Here is a 24,132-nt window from a genome sequence, read left to right as displayed (position 1 = left end):
TAATATGTACAAAGATTTGAAGTTGTTTTGATATATTATAGATTTTTATCATTCAAAAATTTGCTTATGTACTTAGAAGAAAGTATATATATTATAGACTTTTATCATTCAAAATTTTTTGGGGCCCTAATTTTTTGTTTCGCCCCGGGTTTATGAAACCTCATGACCGGCCCTGCCTGCACTGCACATCGGCATAGTATACACATCTTGTTCTGGCTCCAAATTAACGCATCGGTAGAGGTCCACGTAGCCTCCAGCGAGGGGTCTCCGACCTCTTCCGTGGACAAGGACGGCTTCCCTCTCGTGAGTCGCGTGACCCGGCAGCTCCACGGCCTCACGATTCACCCCCCAACTCAACTCACCGTCGCCACAAGCCGAGCGCGGGGTGCAGCACGCATTGCTTCGTCCTCTGCGCCAGAAACCGACGAGATCCACCAGCGCCAAGAAAAGATCTTCCTTGCCGTTCCGTTACCTGCATTGCTTCGTCCTCTGCGTTTGTCCTGCGCCGCCGCTGTGCGCGTGTGGAGGTCGCGGAGGGAGACGTGGGCTCGTTCAGTGCTCTCGGCCACGGCACGGCACGACATGAGCAGACGTGGAAAGCGGAGCGCCGAAGTTGGATCCGCTGAGGTCTACGTGCAGACACGGGCACGGCGCGCGCGCGAGAGAGAGCGAGCGAGCGAGCCAGGCACACTGCTGCTTGCCGTCCGTGGATTCGGTGCCGTGGACGTGCACCCACCGCCAGAAAAAAAAAGTCTGGCTGTTTCTTATCCGGGAGCTCAAGCAAGGCTATCTGAAGTGAAGCTAGATGGGCCTGGTTATCTAAGAGGCTCTCAACCGTGATTAGCCTATTGTAGGCGCTGTAATGGGCCTGTAAGCTGGCCCATGATACTTTCTCTTTTATCTAGCCATGAACACTGGACACATGGCTCATGGTTCCTTTTTCTTTCTTTTTTTGAACTAATGTGGTTCTTTTATCTAGCCATGACTCTATTTGTGGGCAGCAAGAGTTTTGTGTTCTATATGGATAACCAAGGCAGAGTCATTTCGGAAGATTAACTTGCAATAACCAACAGATCGTAGTAAGCCGCTGAAGGTTTTATCATCACCGTGCAGTGCTGTCTAAATACTCGAACAAACAAACGACGGTATCTCCGTGAAGAAAGGTACTTACTAGCCATGGTTCGTGCTTGATCACTCTCCATGGGCAGGACGGGCATTGCATAGGGATCCAAGGTGTCGCTGGCGGCATCTTGCCCAATACAGCTTGCAGGGATATTCCCTTTGCACATTTTGCAGGGAATTTTGCAGGGATAAGGGAAGGGCATACACCCAGTAGTGTAGTCTTACCATTTACCAATGCCATCTTAATTCATATTTGTAACAATGGAAACGCACTGAGCCAATTACATGAGCTTATATCGCACATTAGCAGATTGTAATACATCACGAATCCCAATGCAATGTTGACGGCAAAAAAAAACTACTCTCAGGCAGTCAGGTTTTCCTTCCAGTCCTGCACTGCACCAGCGAGCATGCCTGCCACAGTAGCACAAAAATGGTGGAAGCTGTACAACAAAATTATGCTCGACGTGCATCAGCCGCAGGCAGCTCCTCCAACATTGTCGCGCAGGTCCATACTAGCGCTATAAACAGGATCCCTGCTAATACAATACATTTACACGGCGCCTGCACTGCACAGGCAGGCAGCAAAGGCCCCTGCTGCGTGCTGCCTGCTGTTCCCCGCTGGCATGGTCGACGAGCAGCCCGCCATTTACGATCTTTCTTCGGGGTCAGATAATCAGATTGCGTCTATGGTTAGCGAACTACAGAACGGAGGAGAATGGTGCCTCACTTGCAACGAACGCAGCACTTGGGTGTTAGCTGGACATGCCAGGGTCCAAGAACTTCTGCAGCGCCTGGAAGAGCTGCTTCTCCTCGAAGGGCTTCGTGACGTACCCATCCATCCCGTACTTCGTGCACTCCTCATGGGTGGCCTGGATGACATCGGCGGTCATTGCAAGGACAGGCAGGTGCCATCTCGCCGCCCTTGTCGCGCCATCCGTTTCTGAATCATCACAGGCGACTGCCTGCTCATTTGCCTTCGCCTCCATTGCCCTTATTTGCTTGGTGGCCTCGAACCTGGTGTCCCAAGCAGTGGAATATTGATTTAGATCAGAGAATGACAAGGGAGGGAGAAAACAAGCCCAAGTTCACGAGCGAAAGCTTGTATGTATAGAACTCACCCATCCATTTCGGGCATCTGAATGTCCATGAGACAAAGATGGAACTTATGTGGAACTTGTAGGCTGGCGAGAGCATCTTTCCCACTCTCCACGCACTCCACCTTCGCTCCGAATTTCTTTAATGTGCCAGCAGCCACTCTAAGATTTACCTTGTTGTCATCAACCACCAATATGTTCTTGCCAAGGAGCAACCCATGAAGGGAACCTGAGTTGTCGCGTCTCTCGTTGCTTGACTGTGTGATGCCAAGTGTTTGGAATAGACAAGCGGCAAGTCCGCTTGCTTTCAGAGGCTTCGTGATCACAGAATCAACTGCATAGTGTGCTTTGAGTTTGCCCGATTCTGCAGCTGCGAGAAGGATAGTTTTGGGCAATCCAGGTGGACCATTCTGCTTCATCTCCAGGAGTCGAGATCGTAAAGGTACATCAATCTTGAAGCCCCATGAATCACTCTCAATCAATAACATGCATGGTTGCTTCGTGCTGCATGATGAATTCAGGAAAAAAATAGTTAGACCCAAGGAAAACGAGAGAAAATGCATGTCGAGAGAAATACAGGTAACAATTAGTGAAACTGCATGTAGAAAGTAGTTCAGTAGGCATTTGCATTCTACAGTTTAATAGAGCAAAAACCGCATTTTCACTTAATTATTTAACATAAGCAAAGTTTGAACTAGATAAATAATACGCAAGAACCGTAATGAGAACTACGGCTAAAAAAGGTGATACAAACTGAAAGCAGATCCAACTCGGTGAATTTGGTAACACGATGAATTTGGTGTGTGTGTGTAAAAATAATGAAGAAATTAGTATTGACCACAACAGTGATTTGATGAGTTGGATGGTCAAAGGATGTATAAAAATATTTTATGATGGCAATATCAATTCTGAAGCGATCAATATTCAGTGTGCATATGCAACAAATTCGTTGCAAACCAAATATCAATTTTGAAGAGAAGTCACATGCAATTTAAGTACCCAAGCAGCCAAGTATGCCACGTTATTCCTAAGTCCTCAAGATGGTAGCTCAATCACTTCAACTTTTAGAGAGTACGTAGGCAAGACAAGTACCTGGTTAGAGAACTGCCATTTCTCCCGGACAGCACACCAAGAGCCAATTCAATGGTAGCAACAACATCGCAGGCAATTCCCAGCCTTTGCAAGTGATACTTAGTTACAGTAGCTCTTACTGGTCTTCTATCAACCAATAATGCAGATAAACCTTTGAAACTGGATGGAAGAGGGTGCAACATAACAGGCTTACTGTCACCAATAGCGCTTCTGTCACATCTTTGGAGAGCTGCAGTAAATGTGAATGTACTCCCAACATGTGGTCGGCTAACAAAGTTTATCTGACCACCCATTAGTTCAACGAGACATTTGCTGATGCTCAATCCAATTCCAGTACCACCATATGTCCTGGAAGTCGAACTATCGGCCTGCATGAAAGGAGTGAACACCTTGGCTTGGGCATCCAATGGTATACCTATCCCTGTATCTTCCACACTTACTACAAGAGTAACTTTATCAGATACACTTTCATAGGGCATCTCATTTTTCTCATAAGAAAGCAAAAGCTTGAAGTTTTCCCAACTATTTCGGCTATCAGCAGCTTCAAAACCACTTAGTGTGTTGAGAGAAACACTGGTTGCTACAGCAGTTTTCTCATCTTTATGTCCATTCATCCCGTTAGCCACTGACTCAACTTTGGGTTCTGTTGCAAGATTTGAGTGATCTGCCAGATGAACTTGTACAAAAATATGTCCCCGTTCTGTGAACTGTCAGTGCAAGCAAATATCAATCCTAAAGTAAAGTTGGCAACGAACTTCAGAGTACTAAGTAAACACTGCAGTACATTTTGCTAAAACTAAGTTGTTCTATCTCCAGATTAAATGGCCCTCATTGTTTGCAGACATGCTTGGGAGGAAAGGTCATGCACGCTTACCTTAATTGAGTTGCCCACTAAATTTGTAATTATCTGCCGAAACCTTCCAGGATCACCCAACAAGAGTTCAGGAACTCTTTCAGAGACATATACAGCAAGCTACAATTTTGCAGAGTAAAAGGAAATTAGCAAGGATAGAACAATAAAATGTATATGCAGGATGCATGACTATGGTGAAGAGACGTTTATGAAAATTGGGTCTAAGAGATGCCGATGCAAAAAATGCATCGGTAATCGCAATGCTTGAGTGATGCATCAGTAGTATAGCCATGTGTTATCAAATTATCCGTGTTGTGTATGGCCGTGTGCGTCAGTTGTTTTGTTGCCTGCCCAGCATTAGAGTTTACTTTTTTCCTTTTAATGTAGGTAGCCTCCCAGGGCTAACTGTCTGTATCTTTCTTCTATGTCAATACACAATACAAGTGGTCACTATCAGTGCTGGTTCCTAAAAAAAAAGGTGTTATTGAACTAAAAACTAACCTCAATTCCCTTCTCTCTTGACTTTGAAGAAAATAATGAGATGACATCATCAAGGATGGATCTCAGGTCAAATGGTACAGACTCAAGATCCAACTTTCCGGCTTCAATTTTCGCTCTGTCAAGCACTTCATTGATTAGTGATATTAAAGCCTTTCCACAGACTTGAGCTGTTTGTGCAAAATCCCTCTGGGTCGACGTTAGGTCAGTGTCTAACAGCATATCAAGCATCCCTACAAAACCAAGAAAAAGGATAAATCACCACATTTGCCTCCTAAGAAATGAGCTACATTCACATCACTGGAATGTGTAGTAGAATTTAAAAAATCACCTAGAACTCCATTCATGGGCGTTCTGATCTCATGAGAAACAGTTGCAAGGAACTACCATTGACAACAAGAGCCTTTTAGATTCCGAGAAATGCAACTTCGAACTTACAACATCAAATAAATTAAATTAACTTAAACCTGAGATTTAGCAACATCGGCTGCTTCTGCCTGTTTTTTCAGCTCCTCCATTTTCCGGCAATCTTCCTTAACATTATCATAACGACTCCAAGCGGCACCCACGATGTACCCCACAAGCATACATATGACAAATACACCAGATGACGAAGATATTGCAGACCATGGGAGCTGAGGCTTGTTTCTGTATCTGCCAGATTATGGACAGTGGGGCATGCAATTAAACCGTGTCCAAGAACAAATCAGGAAATTACTAACAAATGCACACATTTACCTGCAAACCATATGATGCTTTCTGAATGGATCGCCAAAATCTAGCATGCAGATGTGCGATGGTGAGGGGTTGCCAAGAGAAACTTCCGATCCATACATGACAAGAGGGTTCGAACTGTTTGTGACATCATAAACATTTACCACCAATTCCTGATTGCCAGCTAGCTGCCTCAACAAATTTTCCACTAATGATTCTACATCAAATGATCCCCCAAGGTATCTGTCGAATAGGCACCGAAATTATTCTAAAAAATATATAAGGAACCATTAAAAAGAAGTGAATTTTGCACATTATGAACTTCAGATACCAAGTGTCGACAGCATTTAAATCTTTTGATTTTCTGGCATAAGTATTGTGGTTTTGACCAAAATTACAGTTAAGATCATTTCTGTAGGCACCATCTATAGAACACTCCCGCATCCATTAACACTCGAGATCCAAATGACCAAATACAACAGTGTTCTTCCTCCTCTTGTTCCTCCCACACTAAAACTCACTCGCTGCAACTGGAGAAGATGATGGAGAGAGGGCAGAAGGAAAAACCGCTTGTACGGGTTCAACTCATTGGTGATCCTTGGCGCCTAGACCATTTGGGAGCATAGAAATAAATGTGTTTTTGATGGTTGTAATCCTAGCTTGGCTTCTGCCCTTAGGGCTGCCAAGGATGAGGTGTTGTTTTGGTCTAAGGCTAGGGCCACAGATCTATCCGCCCTCTGGGCCGAGGATCTACCGGTTTAGGTAGATCTGTGTGTGTCGGTCGTGTGTTTTGGTTTTTTTCTAGTGAGATCTTGGGTATGTGTATGTGGGTGTGTTATACTGTGAGGGTCTTTCCCCTCACTTTCTTCTATTATTGCAATGATATGTAGTCCTCCTGCGTATTTCAGGAAAAAAAGGGACGAAAGAGAAATACATGAGTTAATCATAGAAATTATGTTTCTCCACCGGTATCTCAGTCTCACTTTCGATTCTAGACTCACGATCACGAACAACTGCTTCAGCATGAGCCCCATACACTTTCGATCCTCAGTTTTTCTCAAGTCATGTAAATGCTGCAGCGTCTGAATAGCCACAGGCAGTGGATTCTACAAAGAATAGGCGTAAACTGAAGTTCATTGGAAAATGGAGATAAATCTCACCCTGCGGTGGCAGCAACACGATCCTCCTCCTTGGCATCAGAAGAAAGATCAACATGGTAGACAGGAAAAGTCAATACGACACCCAGGTGATTCGACATGAGCCGGAACGGTCTAGTAAGAACTGCCTTCCCCGATGCTCTTGACCTCAAAATGTTCTCGCGGTCCTCCTGCAGCAGCAGTGAAACACATCCAGGTTCAGAACCAACACCGGCAGAGGAAAAAAAACTGTATCCCAGTGCAAGAAACGAACAGGAAACTTGGCCGCAGACCTCGCCGGACATCATGTCGAGCCCCTCAATGTAGGAGACGGTCTCCTGCGAGTAGACGACCGGCGCGTACTCATCCTGCACCGGGGACGGCTCGTGCTTCATGGTCTTGATGATCCAGCCCTGCTGGCGCTCGAAGCTCTCCCTGTCGCCGTGCACCACCCGCTGCGCGTACGCCACCCCGCTCAGCAGCGGCCGCTCGAACGACGTCCTGGCGGTGTAGTCCGCGAACGTGTTCTGCAGAACAAATCGGCAGAAAATAAAGCCTGCAGCCGACAAATGAAACGGCCGAACAGTACTAATCTGCACCGGCAAATTACACGCGCGCGCACCAAAAAAAAAAAGAGAGACAAAGAGAGAATTCCATTTAAGAAGTGGCACGGTCTGCGCACAAGGGAGGAGGGAACCATGGACTCGACAGTAATAATTAAATGAAGTGGAAACAGCAGCAGAGGCAGAGTAGGTACTAGGAGTACATGGGAACATAACATGGTCGAGGCGGAGCAAGGATTTCCATAGACGGCGAGACACGCAGTTAACCGCGCGCGCAGAGCAGAACGAAAGCCAGAGAGAGATCGCGCCCACAGGTACTAGGACGAAAGAAGCAGTGGACCGACGTAGGCCGTCGTAGAGGCAGGCGGCGGATGGCGCACGAGGCTCTCTCTCTCTCTCGCTCGGCGAGGGATGGAGTCATGGAGGGAGGCGCGGACCTGGTCGAGCGCGGGCGGGCGCTTCTCGTAGTGGAAGGTGGCGACGAGGATGGCGAGGGCGTGGACGTGGTTGACGGAGACGGCGAACTGGTCCTGCAGCATGCGCGCGCGCTCCTCGCACATGCTGACGAGCCCCTCCTCCGCCTTGCGCAGCGCCGCGTGGCGGAAGTAGGAGTGCAGGAACACCCCGAGCGCCAAGGCCCCCAGCACCCACACCAGCACCGCTACGGCGATCAGCTTCGCCTTCAAGGTCCACCCGCTGCCATCCTCCGCGTCCTTCCCCGCCTCCTCCGCCGGCGCCGGCGCCGACACCGCCGCGGCCTCCCCTCCGCCTCCGCCTCCGCCTCCCACCCCCATCCCAGGGGCCAGGGCAGGTCCCCGCCGCCGCAGCAGCTCTCACATACGCTGCACCGCAGGCCACCGACCGACCACTCCTCTGCTTCCGCCGTCCGGCGCCCACGCCGCCTCCTCTCCGCGAGAATCCGAGCTCTCCTCTCCCGCTGCTTTGATGTGTTATTTTGGTGTGTGTGTCAGTGTGTGTGTGTTTTTTGTTGGCTTGCGGCTTTTCGCGACGGGGAGAAAGCAGCCGGGCTTCGAGTGAATCGAATTTCCTGGATTTCACGAGATACGCTGCCACTAAAATAACACCGTGGTTTATTTTTCCTCTCTCTCTCGACACTGCGGGCGGGCGGGCGCGCGCGATGGGGGTGTGGGCATGGGTCCCGGGCTTTTGCGCCTCACTCCACTCGCCCACCCCACCCTACCCCGGCGCCGTCGCCGGTGGCCGCGGCTTGTGTTGTTGCCCCGTTGCTTTCCAGCCCCACTCCCTTTGCCGTCCGCCGGGCTCGGACACTGCCGAGGCCGAGCCAGCCGGCCACGGGGGGCGCACCGTGTACTCTGCACCCCTGGTGATTGGTGAGTTCGTTCGGGCTCTCCTTACGTGGTTGGTGGGGCCGAGCGGTCGCGGGCAGTGGTTGAGCAGGCGTGAGCGCGCGTCGCCGTCTCGTGTGATTTTGTTGCATTGCCTGGCCGGCCGGCCGGACGGCCTGCCAGGCGGCAGCCCGTGCCCGCGTGGGCTGGGGCCTGGCCTGGGGGTGGGAGCCGGGCAGGCGGCGCGGCGGGGAAACGCAAATCTGGCGCCGCGGCCCGGAAAAGGCTGTGCGACCTGCAAGTGCAAGGGGGAGGGAGGGAGGGAGTGCGGGAGCATGAGGCGGTGGTCGTCAACAGTCAACAATGCGCCATGTCCCCGGCCGGACAAATCTTTCTGCCGATGCGCTCTGCTTGTGCTTTGCTCCGCTTCGTGGTCGTGGCTGCCATCACTGATGCTCTGTCAAAAACATGGGTGAAGTGCGATTACTGGTCAGGAAACCCTTTCTGTCCCCTCTTCCATTATTCGGTTCCAAAGACAAAGAGCCTCTCTCTCTTTCTCTCTCTCTACCTTGAGCGGCATGCAGCTGATTACTGCACCTTGTTTTTCTTCGTACTGAGATTATTGCGCGCTTTTGCCTGGCCCTGGCTCTGGCCCCCGAGAGGCCGAGATTATTGCACCGGGCTCGCGTTTGGTCGCAGGATAGTGGAGCAGCAGTTCGTGCGTGCGGCCTCGAAGCGTAGTATTCTTATTATTAACCGCGGGAGCAAGGCTGTCACGTAGTTTGGCCACGTGTTCTAAAAAAATATTTGCCGTCCGATCCAAGATCAACGCTGCACGTTAAGTGTTTGTATACGGCATCTACGGTGTCCTGGAAGTATCCGGAGATCGCCATATGGATAAAAAAGGAAAGCCAAATATCTTCTTTCTACTCCGGCCGAAGAAGACTGGACACCGCACCACTGAACGAACGAAGGCGACGGATACGACGTGAAGGTGGCAGGTGACTTCGATGCCGCAAAGCACGCGACTTGGACATCCTCCTCATCTATCCTGCTGCCAAAAATTGCCAACGCTTCCTTCCAGGTGAGATTAATAGTCACATTCTTCCCCCATTCGGTGTCGCACGTCGTATCTCAGTTCAAGCTAGGATTGATATTGCATTTTCATTTTTTTCCCAATTGGTACCTGTGTTGTTCCTTTGAAGTCCTTCACAACATCAATCTAGGCATCTGGCTCTGTTGAAGCAGCAAATCTTCACGGATAGCACGTAGCGAAAGCAAATCTACACGCGATCTGTGCGGATTGGCAAATTCCCGGTGGCCATCACGGTGTGACACTGCAGAACTGAGCCAGTGCGTTGCGTAATTGGGGCAAAAAAATGAATCTGACGGTTGTAGAAGTATGCGGCCATCCCCGATTCAATCCAATGTCATCCCAAATCCGAGCACAGACGCAATAGCAACATCTCCTAATCTCCTTTCTCTTCCTCCCCACATCAACGGCTCCACCCGGCCGGCTTTTTTTTCCTTTAATTTTTCCCACAACATGCAAGCTATCCACTCTCGTCGGCTTTCTCTGTATGTATCCTATTGTTCCCCTCTGCTGCATCCTAGTAGATCTGTACAGTCTTAAGTATTATGATTCCAATCACCAAATATTGCGCTGATTTCGTATAGACACCGTGTGTGTTTATGAAGAAATATATATGTGTTAGTGTGTTACTCTGTTACCCATAACTATGGCCTTGTATGGTTACCTAGAGATTCTCATAATTAGATAAAATCTATCCGTTAGAGATCCAAACATTTTGCTTTCCATGTCTTGGTTAATGTGTTGTGTGAAAGAATCTCAATTATTATCCTTACGTTGCATTTTCTTGGGTATTGTCAAATGTCATCTTATTATACATTATGCATTACATCTAACATAGTTTATTCATCTTACACAAATTAACATTTTCATAGCTTACTTAAACCTGATACCAATATATAATTGAAAATAACTCTTCTATTCAGGCCATGTTTGTTTTGGATTATAATCTCTCTAGATTATATAATCCAGCATAAATAATTTAGCAAGTAAACAAACACCTAGATTATGGGTTCAGATTATATAATCTAAAGCCTAGATTATGATAATCTCATAATCTCCTCAAGAGTAGCTTATTTGAGATCATTTTGGCAAAAGGCCCACTACCCATGGTTATGTAAATAGAAATTACAATATATGCCATCCTTTTTTACCCACCTCAAATAAACAAATAAGGGTACCGCTGTCTTTATGAATAATCTACATTTATATAATCTAAACTACCAAACAACTATATGTAGATTATAATATATCTAGATTATATAATCTATAAGCTGAAACAAACAGGGCCTTCAATACAGTTCCTCCTTTCATTGCATACGCATGCATACTTTTGTACAAGTTTTACAACGCATCCAGCATCCAGGTTTCAGATTTACTATATTAACCGCGGGAGCATAGAAGCTCAGTCGAGATGGCCACGCCATTTCTTTCGACTGAAATCGTACGATCTTTATCCAACGGCCAGGTAAAGCGAGTAGGTCTCTCACCAGTAGCACGACAAGAGAGTTCTAGAGAAATCTTCGTTGCTCTGAAGCAGGTCTCTCAGCAGCAGCACAACGAGATCGTTCTAGATAAATCTTCGTCGCTCTCATGATCCCATCCCTTCCCATATTTCGCCGTCCACAAATAGTCGAACTGAATCCCAGATCACTCAGAAATTGCCACCAAAAAGGGAACAGAGTGAGCGAGACCTCGCCAAATTGCCAACCAAGCCTGCTCCCCCCGCCTAGGCCAGTATGATAATAGAGAAAAAGCAAGCAGGAGGGATGGGCGAGTGAGATGCTTCGTTCACGTTCCAGCGACGGTTAAAGCTGGTGGAGCTGGTGCCATTGGCGATGCCCAGATGCGAGCATGTGCAGCCTGGTTGACGTCAGACGAGCTAGGCACGTTGGACGGGCCTAAAGCGTTCGACGAAATACCTCCCCAAGAGTGCGCTGTGTGCCAGACCGGCATAGCGTCTTGGTTTCGTTGCACATTAATCTAACCTTTGATGCAACTAGGAGAGATTTTATTATCCAAGATTGTGAAAGTCAGACATTTGCTTGTACCTTCCCATTATGAATGGATATTCTCGAAGATGGAAAATATTCTCGAAGATAGAAAGTATGAGCTAATATTCATTGACACATATACATACATACGTTTACATGAATGGTTTTATTAAATTCTGTAAGCAAGGGGATTATGATTCTATTTTGTTGTCAGCCCTAGAAATTTTGTGTTTTTTATTAATATTGTGGACCTTGCAGCCTTTGCACATGGTCAGTCTCTTGTGTATGCGCAGTTGGTTTTAATTCAGTATTCACAGATACTTGGATTGCTGCTGATTGTTCGATAAATGACTCTAAAATGGGGAAGTGAAACTTTATCCATTAGATGACATCCATAGATATCTCTACAAGCTTTCACGTTTGAAATAGGAAGTTTCAAACATGAGTGTGTGATTCTACTTGCTTAATGGATTGTACCTGTACTGCCTTTGCTTTGAATGTAAGTTGCTTACTATGGTTTTCGGGGCTGCGGAACACAATAGCGCTTCACTCTGATCTAAATAGCATCCATATATGTACGTACATATGGCAACCAGACATGAGACAACAGTCATGTTCTGGAAATATTCATGTTTTCTTTATAGAAAAGAGCGTTTCTTGAATGGATGATTGGTGTGATAATACCTATTGTTATTTCTTTGATTTTTTTGTTTAGATGCAGAAGCAAATGATCATCTCTAGAGTGAGAATATGTATGGAAACAAGAGCTGGAAATAAGAAAACTCGACCGAGGAGGGAAAGACCGCCCTCCCGGTATTCCATATAAGAAGAGACCGAAACAATGGTCCCGACCGAGAAAATTCCCGAACCCTGACCCCATCACTAACGGGCTGACGTCAACTGTCCACTCTGCAACAGCCCAACCGGAGGGTGACACACACGACATTGCAACCCGAGAGCGGATGGGGCACAACGAGGGAATTTTTTTAACAAAGCCTGAAAATTCGCTCCCTATAGGAATCAAACCCAGGACTTGGAGGTGCAACTTGAAAAGTCTTAACCGCTAGGCTAGAGGCCCTTTCGCAGAGCTGAAAATAATTATAAACACTTACATACGGACGTACCAAATCAACGTGTACCATCATATTATAATGTGCTAGCCGGCTGAGATTGTCATTGAATAACAGCAGATGGTGACTTACCTTAGCTATGTGAGACCCCTCACCTCACGCACACATTTTTTCTTATATACGCGCGCAAGGTGCGCGTCAATTACTAGTATATACTAAAAGCGATCGGCCGTTAGGATATGCTTCTCACTCCACTGAATCCCTAAAAATCATTGGCGAGCGACACAGCTTACGATCAATGATCAGGTGTGTTTGATGCCCAACGACATAGAAAACGCCCAATATTTTCTGAAGCTAACGCAGAACAGGTGCACCTAGTACCCGTAGGCTGTTGCAGTGCCCCAACGGCATCGGCAGAGGCATAAGAGAAGGGACCGAACCACATATGTATACTCTATATAACAAAAACCGTGACACTGTGTTAGAAATACATTATATGCTCCTACTATTTAGTAAGTTCCAAATTTACATGCAAACCCCAACTGCAAACATGATGCCCGTTGGTTAGAAGTTGGAACGCCATCAGCTGCAGTGGCAAGGAGTCCAAAAGGCACGGCAGGGTTCGGGAGACCAAGCGCTAGCGCAGTGCCTATTGTTTATGCGAACCACCCTTGTGTGTGGCTTCATATTTTTAAAGAACGGAGCATCTCCAATAGTGTAGAGTAATGTTTGTTTTGATCCGACCCGACGTGCTTGTCTACTTTGTCTTAGGCCACAAGCCTATGCGACCACCACCCAAAAAAAACGACAACAAATGCTGTGTCATCTCCAGTTGTTGCAGCTGCGCCCTCATAAGCAACGGCTTGGTTAGACGTGGTCGCAATTGGACTCGATCGGCAAGTCGATCGCAGTAACGTTTCCGCACCTAGTATCCGGAGCGACTTTGTTCCATGGCCACCCGAATGGATAGCGGTAACTGTGAGACTTCTTCGGCGAGGGGGGCAAATCTTCACGGAGCGCGACGTGTGCAAATAGGCAGAAGGTGTAGCAGTAGCGACAGGTAGATTGAAGCTGTAAAATCTTGGGTTTTTTGCGCATACATACATGTACACGAGGACTGCGGCGACTTGTACCCAAGAATTGTCAAAAAAAAAAAACATAAGCGGAAATGGCCCGTGCAATCTCCTGGCCACACACTGTGACACACATGATACAAGACAGGAACGCCTAACTCGCAATTTATCTCTGTGGAAATCCACAGCGACCAATCCGGTCCGCGACTATAGGGACCGAACGTGTGCCGCTAGGACGGGCCAGGCAGAACGGACCGTTGTCGCGGATAGCTAGCACGGGCGCTCGGAGGCGCATGGGCGTTCACGCAGTTGGAGACAACTTGGAGTGCTGGAGAGATGGCTGGCAGCCGTGGGACAGACGACAGAGGCACCCCCGGCCATCGCCTCCGATCCGATCCGTTCTCACGCACGACCAGTCTGTGTGTATGACCGGGAAGCAGCGCAACAACAAATCGCGAGGTCCATGTGGACCACGTCTATCCATCGAGTCCGCCGCTCTCGCACGACCGCGGTGGGTCCGAATTTTTTGTTTTTGAGTCCTTTTTGTGTCAAAAATTTCCAATTAGACCCTCAGAAAACTTAAATGCAATTTTGGACCCATTTCTCGGCGCCATGAGCTATGGCGCCGAGTTTACACATCTCGGCGCCATAGATCTTGGCGCCGAGCTACCTGCCGCGCTGTCGTCCACGAGCTGACGCGGCGTCGACGTGGCACCGAGCTCGGCGCCAAGATCTATGGCGCCGAGCTCGAATATATAACCACAAAGCTTGTCTAGCTCAGTTGGCAGAGCGTAAGGCTCTTAACCTTAAGGTCGTGGGTTCGAGCCCCACCGTGAACATATTTTTTTGTCTTTGTCACTGATTTGTTTTTTATTGTCCAGATTTTTTTGTTTATGCCGCTGATTTATCCGTGCGTTCAATATTTTTTGTCTTTGTCACTGATTTATTTTTTATTGTCCAGATTTTTTTTGTTTATGCCGCTGATTTGTCCGTGCTTTTTAATTCGATGCTTCCCGCCTCAGACTCCACTAATTGGTGCACTAGCTAGCTACGTACTAGTGTATTATTTGTAAGCTAGATGTTCATCCTTTTCCCTCCCTTTTGAATTGAATGAATTCTGATGAACTACTGCTACAAAACTAGACCATCACTGATCGGTTGATAGCTCTTCCATTCCATCAACTAGTTAGTAGCATCACTCTCCATCCGATCCATGCATATCCATCAGTGTACTGTGCACATGCATGATTTGTGTGTTAGCCCTGCAGTGTCGTCGATCCATGCATCCAGAGAAAAAAAAAGCTAATAATTAAGGTTTCTGCAGCCAGCCAGTGCAGATGAGTAAGCATGCATGACGACAGAGACACAACACATAATCTAGGAACTGCAGAAAAAAAATGTGACAAAGACAAAAAATATTGAACGCACGGACAAATCAGCGGCATAAACGAAAAAAATCTGAACAATAAAAAAACAAATCAGTGACAAAGACAAAAACATATGTTCACGATGGGGCTCGAACCCACGACCTTAAGGTTACGAGCCTTGCGCTCTACCAACTGAGCTAGACAAGCTTTGTGGTTATATATTCGAGCTCGGCGCCATAGATCTTGGCGCCGAGCTTGGTGCCACGTCGACGCCGCGTCAGCGCGTGGACGACAGCGCGGCAGGTAGCTCGGCGCCAAGATCTATGGCGCCGAGATGTGTAAACTCGGCGCCATAGCTCATGGCGCCGAGAAATGGGTCCAAAATTGTATTTAAGTTTTCTGGGGGTCTAATTAGAAATTTTTAACACAAAAAGGACTCAAAAACAAAAAATTCGGGCGGTGGGTTGGGTGGCCGTGGCCCAGCCCCGCCAGGACCAGGAACAACGGAACAAGGCGGCCCGTGCCTCTGTCCCGTGCCACCCGGCAGCGCCCAACGGCTTCGCGTGTCTTCTCATTGCTTTTGCGTTCGCCTATGGCATTGGCAAATGCCTCAGGGGCCTGGGCTTGTACCGTAGCTTGGTAGTACAGTACTTGGTCATGCTTTTGCATTATTGTGTTTATGGTACGAGTCTTTCCACCCCATGAGTTGTTGATGAGATTCTTCAGTACAACAGTGGGGTGAAATAGAGTTACCTTCGTGTGTCTCTTTTATTTTACTACTTTTTTTTGTGTGGTTTGAGTGGTCATTTGCTATAAACTGGTTTTGCTTTTCTCTTAGGGCTTGTTCGGTCAGTTCTCAATCCATATGGATTGAGTGGATTGGGTGGGTTTAAATCTCAAGCAAGTCAAATTTCTTCTTATTTTTTTCCAATCACATCCAATTCATAGATAACAGGATTAACCGAACAAGGCGTTATATGATATAGCAGTGCTCCTGATAATTTTTTAGGCAAAACCGGAGGGGCGCGCCTCCACTTCGAACTTTGTTAGGAAAAAAAACAGGGTTCAATATTACGTTGGGAACAGGCCAGAAGAGACATGAGGAATTCAAGAGAAAGAGAAGAAGAGGAGGGGGTGGAAAGAAAGAAGGAAATTAAAAAGATATATTTGCTTTTCCAGTCGAAAGGAACAGTGTGAGACTGCGAGCTTTGTCTTGCACGCCCTTCTTGCATCATCCAAAGAAGGCAGAATTTTTTTTTAAAAAAAAATTTAGTCCATACCTAACCTTGCATATGTTCCAAATACGCTACGATGAATATTCCCATGCAGATTGGGTCTTGTATATGAGTTCTGAAACTGTCCAGGTTCTTGGTATGGATTGGATTGATGAGTACTGAACATGTATCTAGTCCCGGCAAGCCATAGCAAAAAGGGCGATGCAACAGTAGGTGTACCAAACAAGTAGGAGTATGCATCCTTCAGAGTTTTCAGGCTCGCAAAAAGAAGATGAACAAAACGAAAAAAAAAACGCAGAATCCAGAGTAGAGAAATAGCTCGGTATATACCATGGCGGTGACATGAACATAATTAGGAAACGTTCACATATATACACACAGGACTTGACGAAGGAGAAAACTGTACAGCATCGATCAGAACCTCCTATAGAGTACAGACCGACGATTCCAGGAACACTGCACCTACTGCGTTTCGCTATTTCAGGGAAGAGAAGAGAAGAGAAGAGAGAAAATTAAAGTCGTCTCTGGCATCCATGAAACCCACTTTGAAAACAGCAAACATCATGTCATCATGTCGAACTTGAACCGAGCAATGGATAAAACGCGGCGCTTGTTGCTAGCTCGCAGTCGCATCGCGGCGCACGATGGTGCCTCACAAGTCGTCAGACCACACGCGTGCGCGCGCGCACGCACGCACGGGAATAAGTACCGCGAAGCTTGCCGGCGATGGCTGTCGGCATATCATGGCGAGAGTGAATCGTTTCGCTCCCTTTTTTTACAGCACGGAAATGCACTGGAAAAAAAACGGGTGGCGGAAGGGAAAAAAAGCCTTCCTTAGCGGACCGTCGTCTGTCTGATCGATCCAACCGAGCGCTCTCTCGATGCCGATCGTTTGCGTGCATGGCCGTGGCCGGCCGTGGGCGCGGCGCGGGCGGAAGAACTCCCAAAACACACAGACATCATAGCTAGCCCGCCTTTCGTTTTCCGTTTGCAATGATGTCGCTTTCCATGCTCCCGGTTCAGCAGCTTCCGCCTGGACCCAACCAAGGCGCCAAGGCGGCCTAACGTTTCGTTCGACGGCAGAGTTGCGTGCAAGTGCACTTGTTGATGAGACGAGACGAGACGAGAAAGGAGTACAGTACGCTAGTGTGCGGGCGAGCGTCGCATCGCATCGCATTGAAAGTAGGCGGCGCGGCGGCGGGTGTGTGTTCCCGTGCACACGGTTTCAATGGCCATGGCTGATGGCCCCCCGCTCCACCTCCACCACCTCCACCTGCACGATGGGGATTCAGATGTCTCGCTTTGGCGCGAGATGGGAGGGACGGAGAGACCGCCGGGCCCGCCACCAACTGCAGCTGCAAGCCTGCAACTGGCCAAAGGACTGGCGCCGGCGGCTAGCAAATGCAAATGGCTGGCAGCAGTGCAGCACCTCTTTGGGAAAGGAAAGGAAATGAAAGGAAAGAAAAGGCTGTGGTGTGGTGTGGTGTGGTGTGGCGGGGAGACGGGCCTTTGCTTCATTTGGCTGGCCTCCTCTGCGTGTGCGTCCGTCCCCTCCCCTGCCTGCCACCATCAGAACAGGCCGAGGTTTCACGCCCGGGGGCGCTTTCTACACTTGGAAACAGCAGGGAGGATCCCTGCCTGCCTGATCGCGTGTCCCGTGTCCGTTCAATGAAGAGAGGTGGGAGGGAGAGGTTCATTGGCCTCTTGCAGTTGCGGTCGCAGATCGTGTTCGTGGCTGGGAAACGTACGGCAGGCAAATGAAAGAAATCTTTACATGTACTAGTATACTGGGAGTCTGGGACTAATGGCCGATGATTGATATATATGGCATCGCATTCTGCCTGCCGTGTACGTGTAGCTGCCGGGCAAGCGACAAAAATGTAAGTGGCGACTTGTCGAGAGTCATGTCAGACTGCCAGTACAAGGATTAGGATTCCAGTTGGCAGGGCAGGGCAGGGGTACAATTATTGGTCCACTCCATGCCCTGACAGCGCCAGCATCACAATTCACACACACACACCCTCCTGTTACCCTACAGGCCTACACTACTGTCGTGTGATCGTGTTCATATATTTTCTTCCCCTTTTTTTCCCTTTTTTTCTTTTAAAGGCGAAACAACGGCCTTCTCTTTCAGAAGAGGAGCTAGTGCTGCGTGTGCGGAGGAAGTCGACGCCGACGGTTAAAACGCGGTCTGTTTCGGATTAGCCTCCCATGTCGCCAATTAAAAGCGCCGCGATCCGATCCGATCCGATATATTGCGGCTGAAACGGAAAAGACGAGCCCGCCCGCCAATATAAACGTCCTGTCGAACCCACGACGAGTGATGGGTGAGTGACATCTCTCGAATTCGATACACTGTGCGCAACACATCTCTCCTTTTTTTTTCCCTCCTTTTATGCAGCGGCTCGTTTTCTTTCTCCCTGCTGCTGACTGCTGATGGAGTGCTGGTGCTGTGAGCCTGTGACCACTTCCCCCTGCCGCGATATTCGCTGCTGCAGTTTCGGGGCCCTTTAACGCCGCCGAGGGGGCGGCACTGGCACTGGCACTGGCGCGCCTCCTGTGAGACGGTGACCACGGACCCGTCGTACGCAGAACCCTGGCATGCGAGGATTCAAGAACGCAGTAGGTACTATAACTGTAATGGCCAAACCGCGGCTGCGGCATCTACTAGTGTCGCTGAGGCAGCTACGAGCGAGTCGTCCTCGTCCATCCACCCGGCCCGGCCCCTGGAGATCGAGGATTCGAGGCATCGCCAGGACCACAACTGCCAAGCCTGCGTCCGGCGTCCCTCTAGTGTGTGTTTCCTTCCGTCGACGCATCGACACCGCCGTGTGCTGTAAAGACTTCTGGCCCGGGGTGTCGTTGGACGTTGGTTAGGCTGTCCCAGCAAGGGACGCTAAAGCGTTCGATATGTTATATTTAGCGTTTCTCGCCGTCCGCTACCGCCCCCAGCAAGAACCGGCAAATGGTTCGCTAAAATATAGCGGCAGCTCGACGACCGGTAAATGTGGAGTGTTGTTGTTCATCCGCTATCCGTCCGCACAGAGCTGTTGCCTGGTTCTTATCGTCTTCGCCAACAGCGTGCCACAACACAACTCTGCTACGCCACCAGCTCTGCTGCTGCGCCAACCCGTTGAGCACCACGCCATGGCCGTCAGGGCGGAGGTTCCACGACGTGGCGCCGTGCGTGGTCTCGTCCGCGACATTCGTGTCCAGAGCGTGCCGATTCGGTCCAGCACATGGAAGGAGCATCATGGGCATGGAGTCCATGGTGGCCTCCGGCGGCGCGGTGCTGTTGTAGGCAGCCCTATCCGCCGGGTATGATCTGGGCAACCTGTATGCTCCAAAGCCACAGCCATACAGGTGGGTGGAGGACATGCACTAGGTGCTCGATGATATGCTGAACCGGCCACCCAGAAATCAGTTGTCGCTGTTAAGCCAAAACAAACGATGCTTATTGTGTTTTTTGCCATTTTTATTAATTGCAATCGTTGAAGCACCGCTCAGAACATGGAAGGGATGGAATTGTATGCTCGGTCTCTCTTGTAATTGTACATGTAAATTGCATGTCGTACGTGCCAATTCATGGTACGTAGTAGATGCTTTCGTATCGAGGTTATGCCTTTTATTTCTTTGGTACTTATTTCTTAGTAAATGAATATATTCTGTTAATTAAGTTGGTCTAATGAGAAGGATGGGCCGATGAGATATAGAGGACGAAATTTAGAGGACGCTGCTGGAGATGAATAAGATATAGAGAACGGAATCTTTTAGAGTGTGCTGTAAAAGACAGAGAATATTCCTTTAGAGGATGAAATTTAGGGGACGTTGCTGGAGATAGCCTTACTAGTACGTAGTAGGAGTAGGTGCTGTAGGTTCTAGAAGGTCCCACAGTAGGTCCTACCACTCGATCTTTTATTTCTTAGCCGCCAGATCAAAAATCGACGGCTCGTGCAAACTACTTTCTCCATACCTTCCCTTCCCTTCCCTTCCCACTCTTCTTCGTCTGAGCCTCCGATCCCCGGCGGCCGGCGCCACCGCCTCCTGCCAGCTTCTCGCAAAACCGCCCCTGCGCTATCCCGGCTCCACCAGCCTCTTCTCTTACCTCGACGCCCTTAACGGGCCCATATGGGCCGTATTTTTACCAAGGCGGGCCTCGAGCGAAGCGCTTGCAGAACAGGACGGGTGGATGGGCTCGACCAGTGAACTCTTTTTCTTCTTCTTTCTCCGATTTCTCACAAACAGAAGCCGTGAGCGTTTTTGGGTGCATACACGATCAAGCTATACGCTGTACACACGTGTTCAAGTTCTGGACGTAGCTCTGTTCGACGTGGCAGCGGCTCAGCAAGGATGGCACGACACGTAACCACAGCTCGTTGCTTTTATAAAGCAAAGGGGCCGACGGACGCCTGCTACTGCTAGCAACGGAACGGAGCGCAACGCAATCATGTCAGGCGCGCAAGGAGCTCAGCCGAAGGGCGCCTTCACGGCGACCACCTACACGTCGGCTGCGGCCACCGGTGGCGGCGCGGCCCAGGGGCAGGGGCAGGGGCAAGAGGACCAGGAGAGAAGGCAGACTCCGCGGACGGAGCTCCGGTCGGCCGAGGACGAGCGCGGGCTGCCTGTCAGGAAGCTGGAGGACGCGGTCGAGGATGCCGCGGGCAAGGGCGGGCCGGTGTTCGGCGCCGGCACGGAGGACGGGAAGCCGGATCTCGGGGTCACCGGCACCGGCTGATGCTAGCCGGATGTGCTTCTTAATGTGCTGCTTAGTTAACGAGCGAGTCAGAAAGTGAAAGTACAAGGATGTGTCCAGCACACAGTACGTACGATCAGTTATCGAGTTATACATCTTAGTTGAGATCTTTATACATGAGACCACTTCTGTAAATTTGTGTATAGCCACAAAGAGATGTGTGAATTCTCCTTGTACAGGTTTGAATGGCCCTACTATATCGAGACACTTGATTGAGAGTGGCCTTGTAATGGGAATTATGAGATGTAGGAACATGATCTTCATATGTATGCACAAAATCCTTTGCATCGCAATTCAAAACCGGTACTCCTAAGCCATGAAACCAATGCTAAGAGAGAGTAAGAATAGGATAAGAATGTGATAGTTGGGTCATAAACGGTCGGGTGCAAGGTCTTAGGCTGTCTCCAACAAGGAACTGTAAACGAGTCTGTACGCTATATGTAGCAGAACTCACCGTCCTGGAAGCCTCCAACAACGTCCGCTAAAACAAACGCTAAAATAGAGGTAGGCTTCCAGAACCGCTAAACCTGGAAGGCTACTGTGCGTCCGCTATCCGTGTTCGTGGACCCTGTGCTGTCGCACGTGTGGCAGATCACTGGAGAGGAGGACGACCGCGCGACCACCGGAGGACGGGCGCGCAGCCACCGGGGATGCAGGCACGACAGCTCATCGGAAGGAGGAGAAGAGCACGCGCGGCTGCCGGCTGAACGGACGATCGCGCGACCACCGACGAGGAGGACAGGCGCGCAACCACCAGGGACGCTGAAAGGGAAATAGATCAAACCTTTTCCATATGAATTTTGGTGGTTGAATTGCCCAACACAAATTATTGGACTAACTAGTTTGCTCTAGATTATGAGTTCTACAGGTGCCAAAGGTTCACAACTAAGGAGCAAATTGGACCGAAGGCTGCCCTGGTCTGGCGCACCGGACTGTCCGGTGCACCAGGGAGATCGATGCTGAACTTGCCAGCTTCGAGAAATTGGGAGGCCGCTCCGCTATAATTCACCGGACTGTCCGGTGTAGCACCTGTTGAGCACTAGATTGAGCGACCGGACGGTCCGGCCCTGAGGCCGGACGGTCCGCGGTCCGGACGGTCCGCGCCTGTGGGCCGGACGGTCCGCGCGTGCGCAGAACAGATTAGGGTTCCGAGTTTTGTGCTACGGTTGTTAGCTATATTCGCGGGATTAGCTCGGAATCAGTTGTGTAAAGGGTCCAGCCCCCCTCCTCTATAAATAGAGAGGTCTACGGCCGATTTGTGATCATCAACAATCGAATCAATACAACTTCTATTTCGCATTTTATCCTAGGAGTAGTTCTAGTCTAGTTTAGCTTTAGCCTTCCAATCCCCAATTCTTCGTCTCTCTTCGACTCTACGTCGATTAGAGGAGTCTAGGTCGGCCGGCCCGAGCCTAGACACCACCTAGGATCTCTCCTCCCCGACGGGGTCCCTCCCGGGAGCGAGATCCAGGCGCCGTCGGCGGTCTTCCGCCGCCCCTGCGCACGCGCGGACCGTCCGGCCCTAGGGCGCGGACCGTCCGGCCGTCAGGCAGGGAACTCGGGCTCCTGCACCAGGTCGCGGACCGTCCGGCCCTGTGCCGCGGACCGTCCGCGCCTGACCAGAAAGCACCGCCGCCTCGCATCAGGCTGCGGACCGTCCGGCCCCCGCGCGCGGACCGTCCGCCCCTGTGCAGAAAGCACCGCCGCTGGTTCTCTTGAGTAATTGGCGCCTCCAAAAAGGCGTCAACATACTTTTTGGCGACTCCGCTGGGGACGACATATCTAAGCTTATCAAATCGGCCCTCAATGGCCGGTTCAAGGGATAGCTCTGATATTTCTCCAAGCAACATCATAGAGCCGACTTGGGAAACCTTGCCGGCTGACGAGCAGCTCCAGTTTGAGGAGCACAAGGAGCGGATGATCCAGGAGGCGAAAGCAAAGTTCGTGGCCAACTTCAAAGTGGACAGGAACAACAAGGTCGTCCGACATCGGGCGATGGATCCGGCTTCGCTCCAACCCACGCCAGATATCCCCAATGTAAGTAATACTAACGATCTGCAATCTCTTAGAAATTATGTAGAAGATCAGCGTGAACAAATGCAGAACATCATAGGGGGTATGCAAAGCGATCTTAAGAGACTAGTACGTGCATTTGATAAATCTAGTACCGCAAATTTTCCTTCGCACGAGGTTGAGTTAGGAGACAACGCGTATAACACATCGGCTACAGGTTGTCACGACCAGTCACAACCCCTTTATGGGATGCCGATGGACACATACCCTAAGCAACCACAAATCGGCAGCAAACGAGCCGATCTGCACATGCCCGGACCGTCCGCACGTGAGCGCGGACCGTCCGGGCCAGCAACAGTCGGGCCTATTTTTAATGAGTTACCTAGGTATGCGCCCGAGCCACCACACACGGCGCAGAACCCAAACTACCCAGACGGACGGCCCGCATATAACCACGGACGGTCCGGGTACGTATCCGGACAGTCCGCGCATGAGTCTTTTGAGGAGGATTATTACATGAATCCTCGCCCGTCCCAGCAACACTTCCCATCACACTATGCGATGCACCAGCCCATTAATTCAGGATCCAGAGCCCAGGAAAGCTTTCCGGCCCCACCTAGAAGGCCGGAAAGAAACGATCAAACCTATGAGCCATATAGGGCAAATGGAAATGCACCACGTAGCTCAAACCAATGGGGGGAAAGACAACATGCTAATATCCAGCCAACCCCACCTATGTTTGACCAGAGAGCCGGTGGTCTCGCACCGGCTGCCATTGATATAGTAAGGGAAGAAATAGCCGGGGCGTTCCGAGATAAGCTCGGAGTAAGCATGGTCCCTGGGGGGCGATCATATCGGAAACCTTATGACAGCCGATTTGATCACCACCCATACCCATAGGGAACCAGGATACCCGAATTCACAAAATTTTCGGGTGATCAAGGAAAGAACACACATGAGCACATAGGCCAATTTTTAGCACAATTAGGAGAGTTGGCCGACACAGAGGCATTTCGCGTACGTTTATTCTCATTATCTTTAACAGGAACTGCGTTTGCATGGTACGCCACTTTGCCTCCTAATTCCATTTCATCATGGGGGGATTTAGAACAAAAATTTCATGATCATTTTTTCTCCGGTGACTATGAGTTGGAT

General features: G+C 49.5%; 2 protein-coding genes, 1 long non-coding RNA gene, 2 other non-coding genes and 1 pseudogene across 6 annotated transcripts; 4 read left to right on the top strand and 2 right to left on the bottom strand.

Annotated features, from left to right (window-relative positions):
- Window positions 1–1,834: 1,834 nt before the first annotated feature.
- LOC732762 (histidine kinase4) lies at window positions 1,835–7,880 on the bottom strand. Its single transcript, NM_001112388.2, has 11 exons — window positions 7,513–7,880; window positions 6,806–7,039; window positions 6,537–6,703; window positions 5,401–5,619; window positions 5,130–5,316; window positions 4,994–5,045; window positions 4,666–4,895; window positions 4,186–4,284; window positions 3,312–4,018; window positions 2,244–2,723; window positions 1,835–2,139 (listed from the first exon to the last, which is right to left on the bottom strand). The coding sequence occupies exons 1-11, from the start codon at window positions 7,867–7,869 to the stop codon at window positions 1,878–1,880; spliced, it is 2,994 nt and encodes a 997-aa protein (NP_001105858.2). The 5' UTR covers window positions 7,870–7,880; the 3' UTR covers window positions 1,835–1,877.
- Window positions 7,881–9,066: 1,186 nt separating this feature from the next.
- Window positions 9,067–11,570, top strand: LOC103643911 (uncharacterized). Its single transcript, XR_561378.4, has 2 exons — window positions 9,067–9,466; window positions 9,588–11,570. It is a non-coding gene; the product is annotated as an uncharacterized lncRNA (long non-coding RNA).
- A 2,805-nt stretch (window positions 11,571–14,375) lies between these two features.
- On the top strand, window positions 14,376–14,448 carry TRNAK-CUU (transfer RNA lysine (anticodon CUU)). Its single transcript has one exon. It is a non-coding gene; the product is annotated as a tRNA-Lys (tRNA).
- Window positions 14,449–15,110: 662 nt separating this feature from the next.
- TRNAT-CGU (transfer RNA threonine (anticodon CGU)) lies at window positions 15,111–15,183 on the bottom strand. Its single transcript has one exon. It is a non-coding gene; the product is annotated as a tRNA-Thr (tRNA).
- Window positions 15,184–19,079: 3,896 nt separating this feature from the next.
- On the top strand, window positions 19,080–19,883 carry LOC111064654 (uncharacterized; annotated as a pseudogene). The gene has a single exon (NR_148953.1). The product of NR_148953.1 is annotated as an uncharacterized lncRNA (long non-coding RNA).
- Window positions 19,884–20,625: 742 nt separating this feature from the next.
- Window positions 20,626–21,238, top strand: LOC100281648 (seed maturation protein PM41). Its single transcript, NM_001154567.3, has one exon. It carries the CDS (start codon window positions 20,659–20,661, stop codon window positions 20,944–20,946), a length of 288 nt encoding a protein of 95 aa, NP_001148039.1. The 5' UTR covers window positions 20,626–20,658; the 3' UTR covers window positions 20,947–21,238.
- The last annotated feature ends 2,894 nt before the right edge of the window (window positions 21,239–24,132 follow it).

Source organism: Zea mays, chromosome 1 (assembly GCF_902167145.1).
Source record: "Zea mays cultivar B73 chromosome 1, Zm-B73-REFERENCE-NAM-5.0, whole genome shotgun sequence".
NCBI lineage: Eukaryota > Viridiplantae > Streptophyta > Magnoliopsida > Poales > Poaceae > Zea > Zea mays.
Note: the sequence above shows the minus strand (reverse complement) of the source record. Positions and strands in the feature narration are given on the sequence as shown.

Coding starts and splice junctions, on each gene's coding strand:
- LOC732762 (NM_001112388.2), bottom strand. CDS start 7,869: ATGGGGGTGGGAGGCGGAGGCGGAGGCGGAGGGGAGGCCGCGGCGGTG. Junction 6,704..6,805: donor TCGACATGATGTCCGGCGAG/GTCTGCGGCCAA, acceptor CTGCTGCTGCAG/GAGGACCGCGAGAACATTTT. Junction 2,140..2,243: donor CAGATGCCCGAAATGGATGG/GTGAGTTCTATA, acceptor TTGGGACACCAG/GTTCGAGGCCACCAAGCAAA.
- LOC100281648 (NM_001154567.3), top strand. CDS start 20,659: ATGTCAGGCGCGCAAGGAGCTCAGCCGAAGGGCGCCTTCACGGCGACC.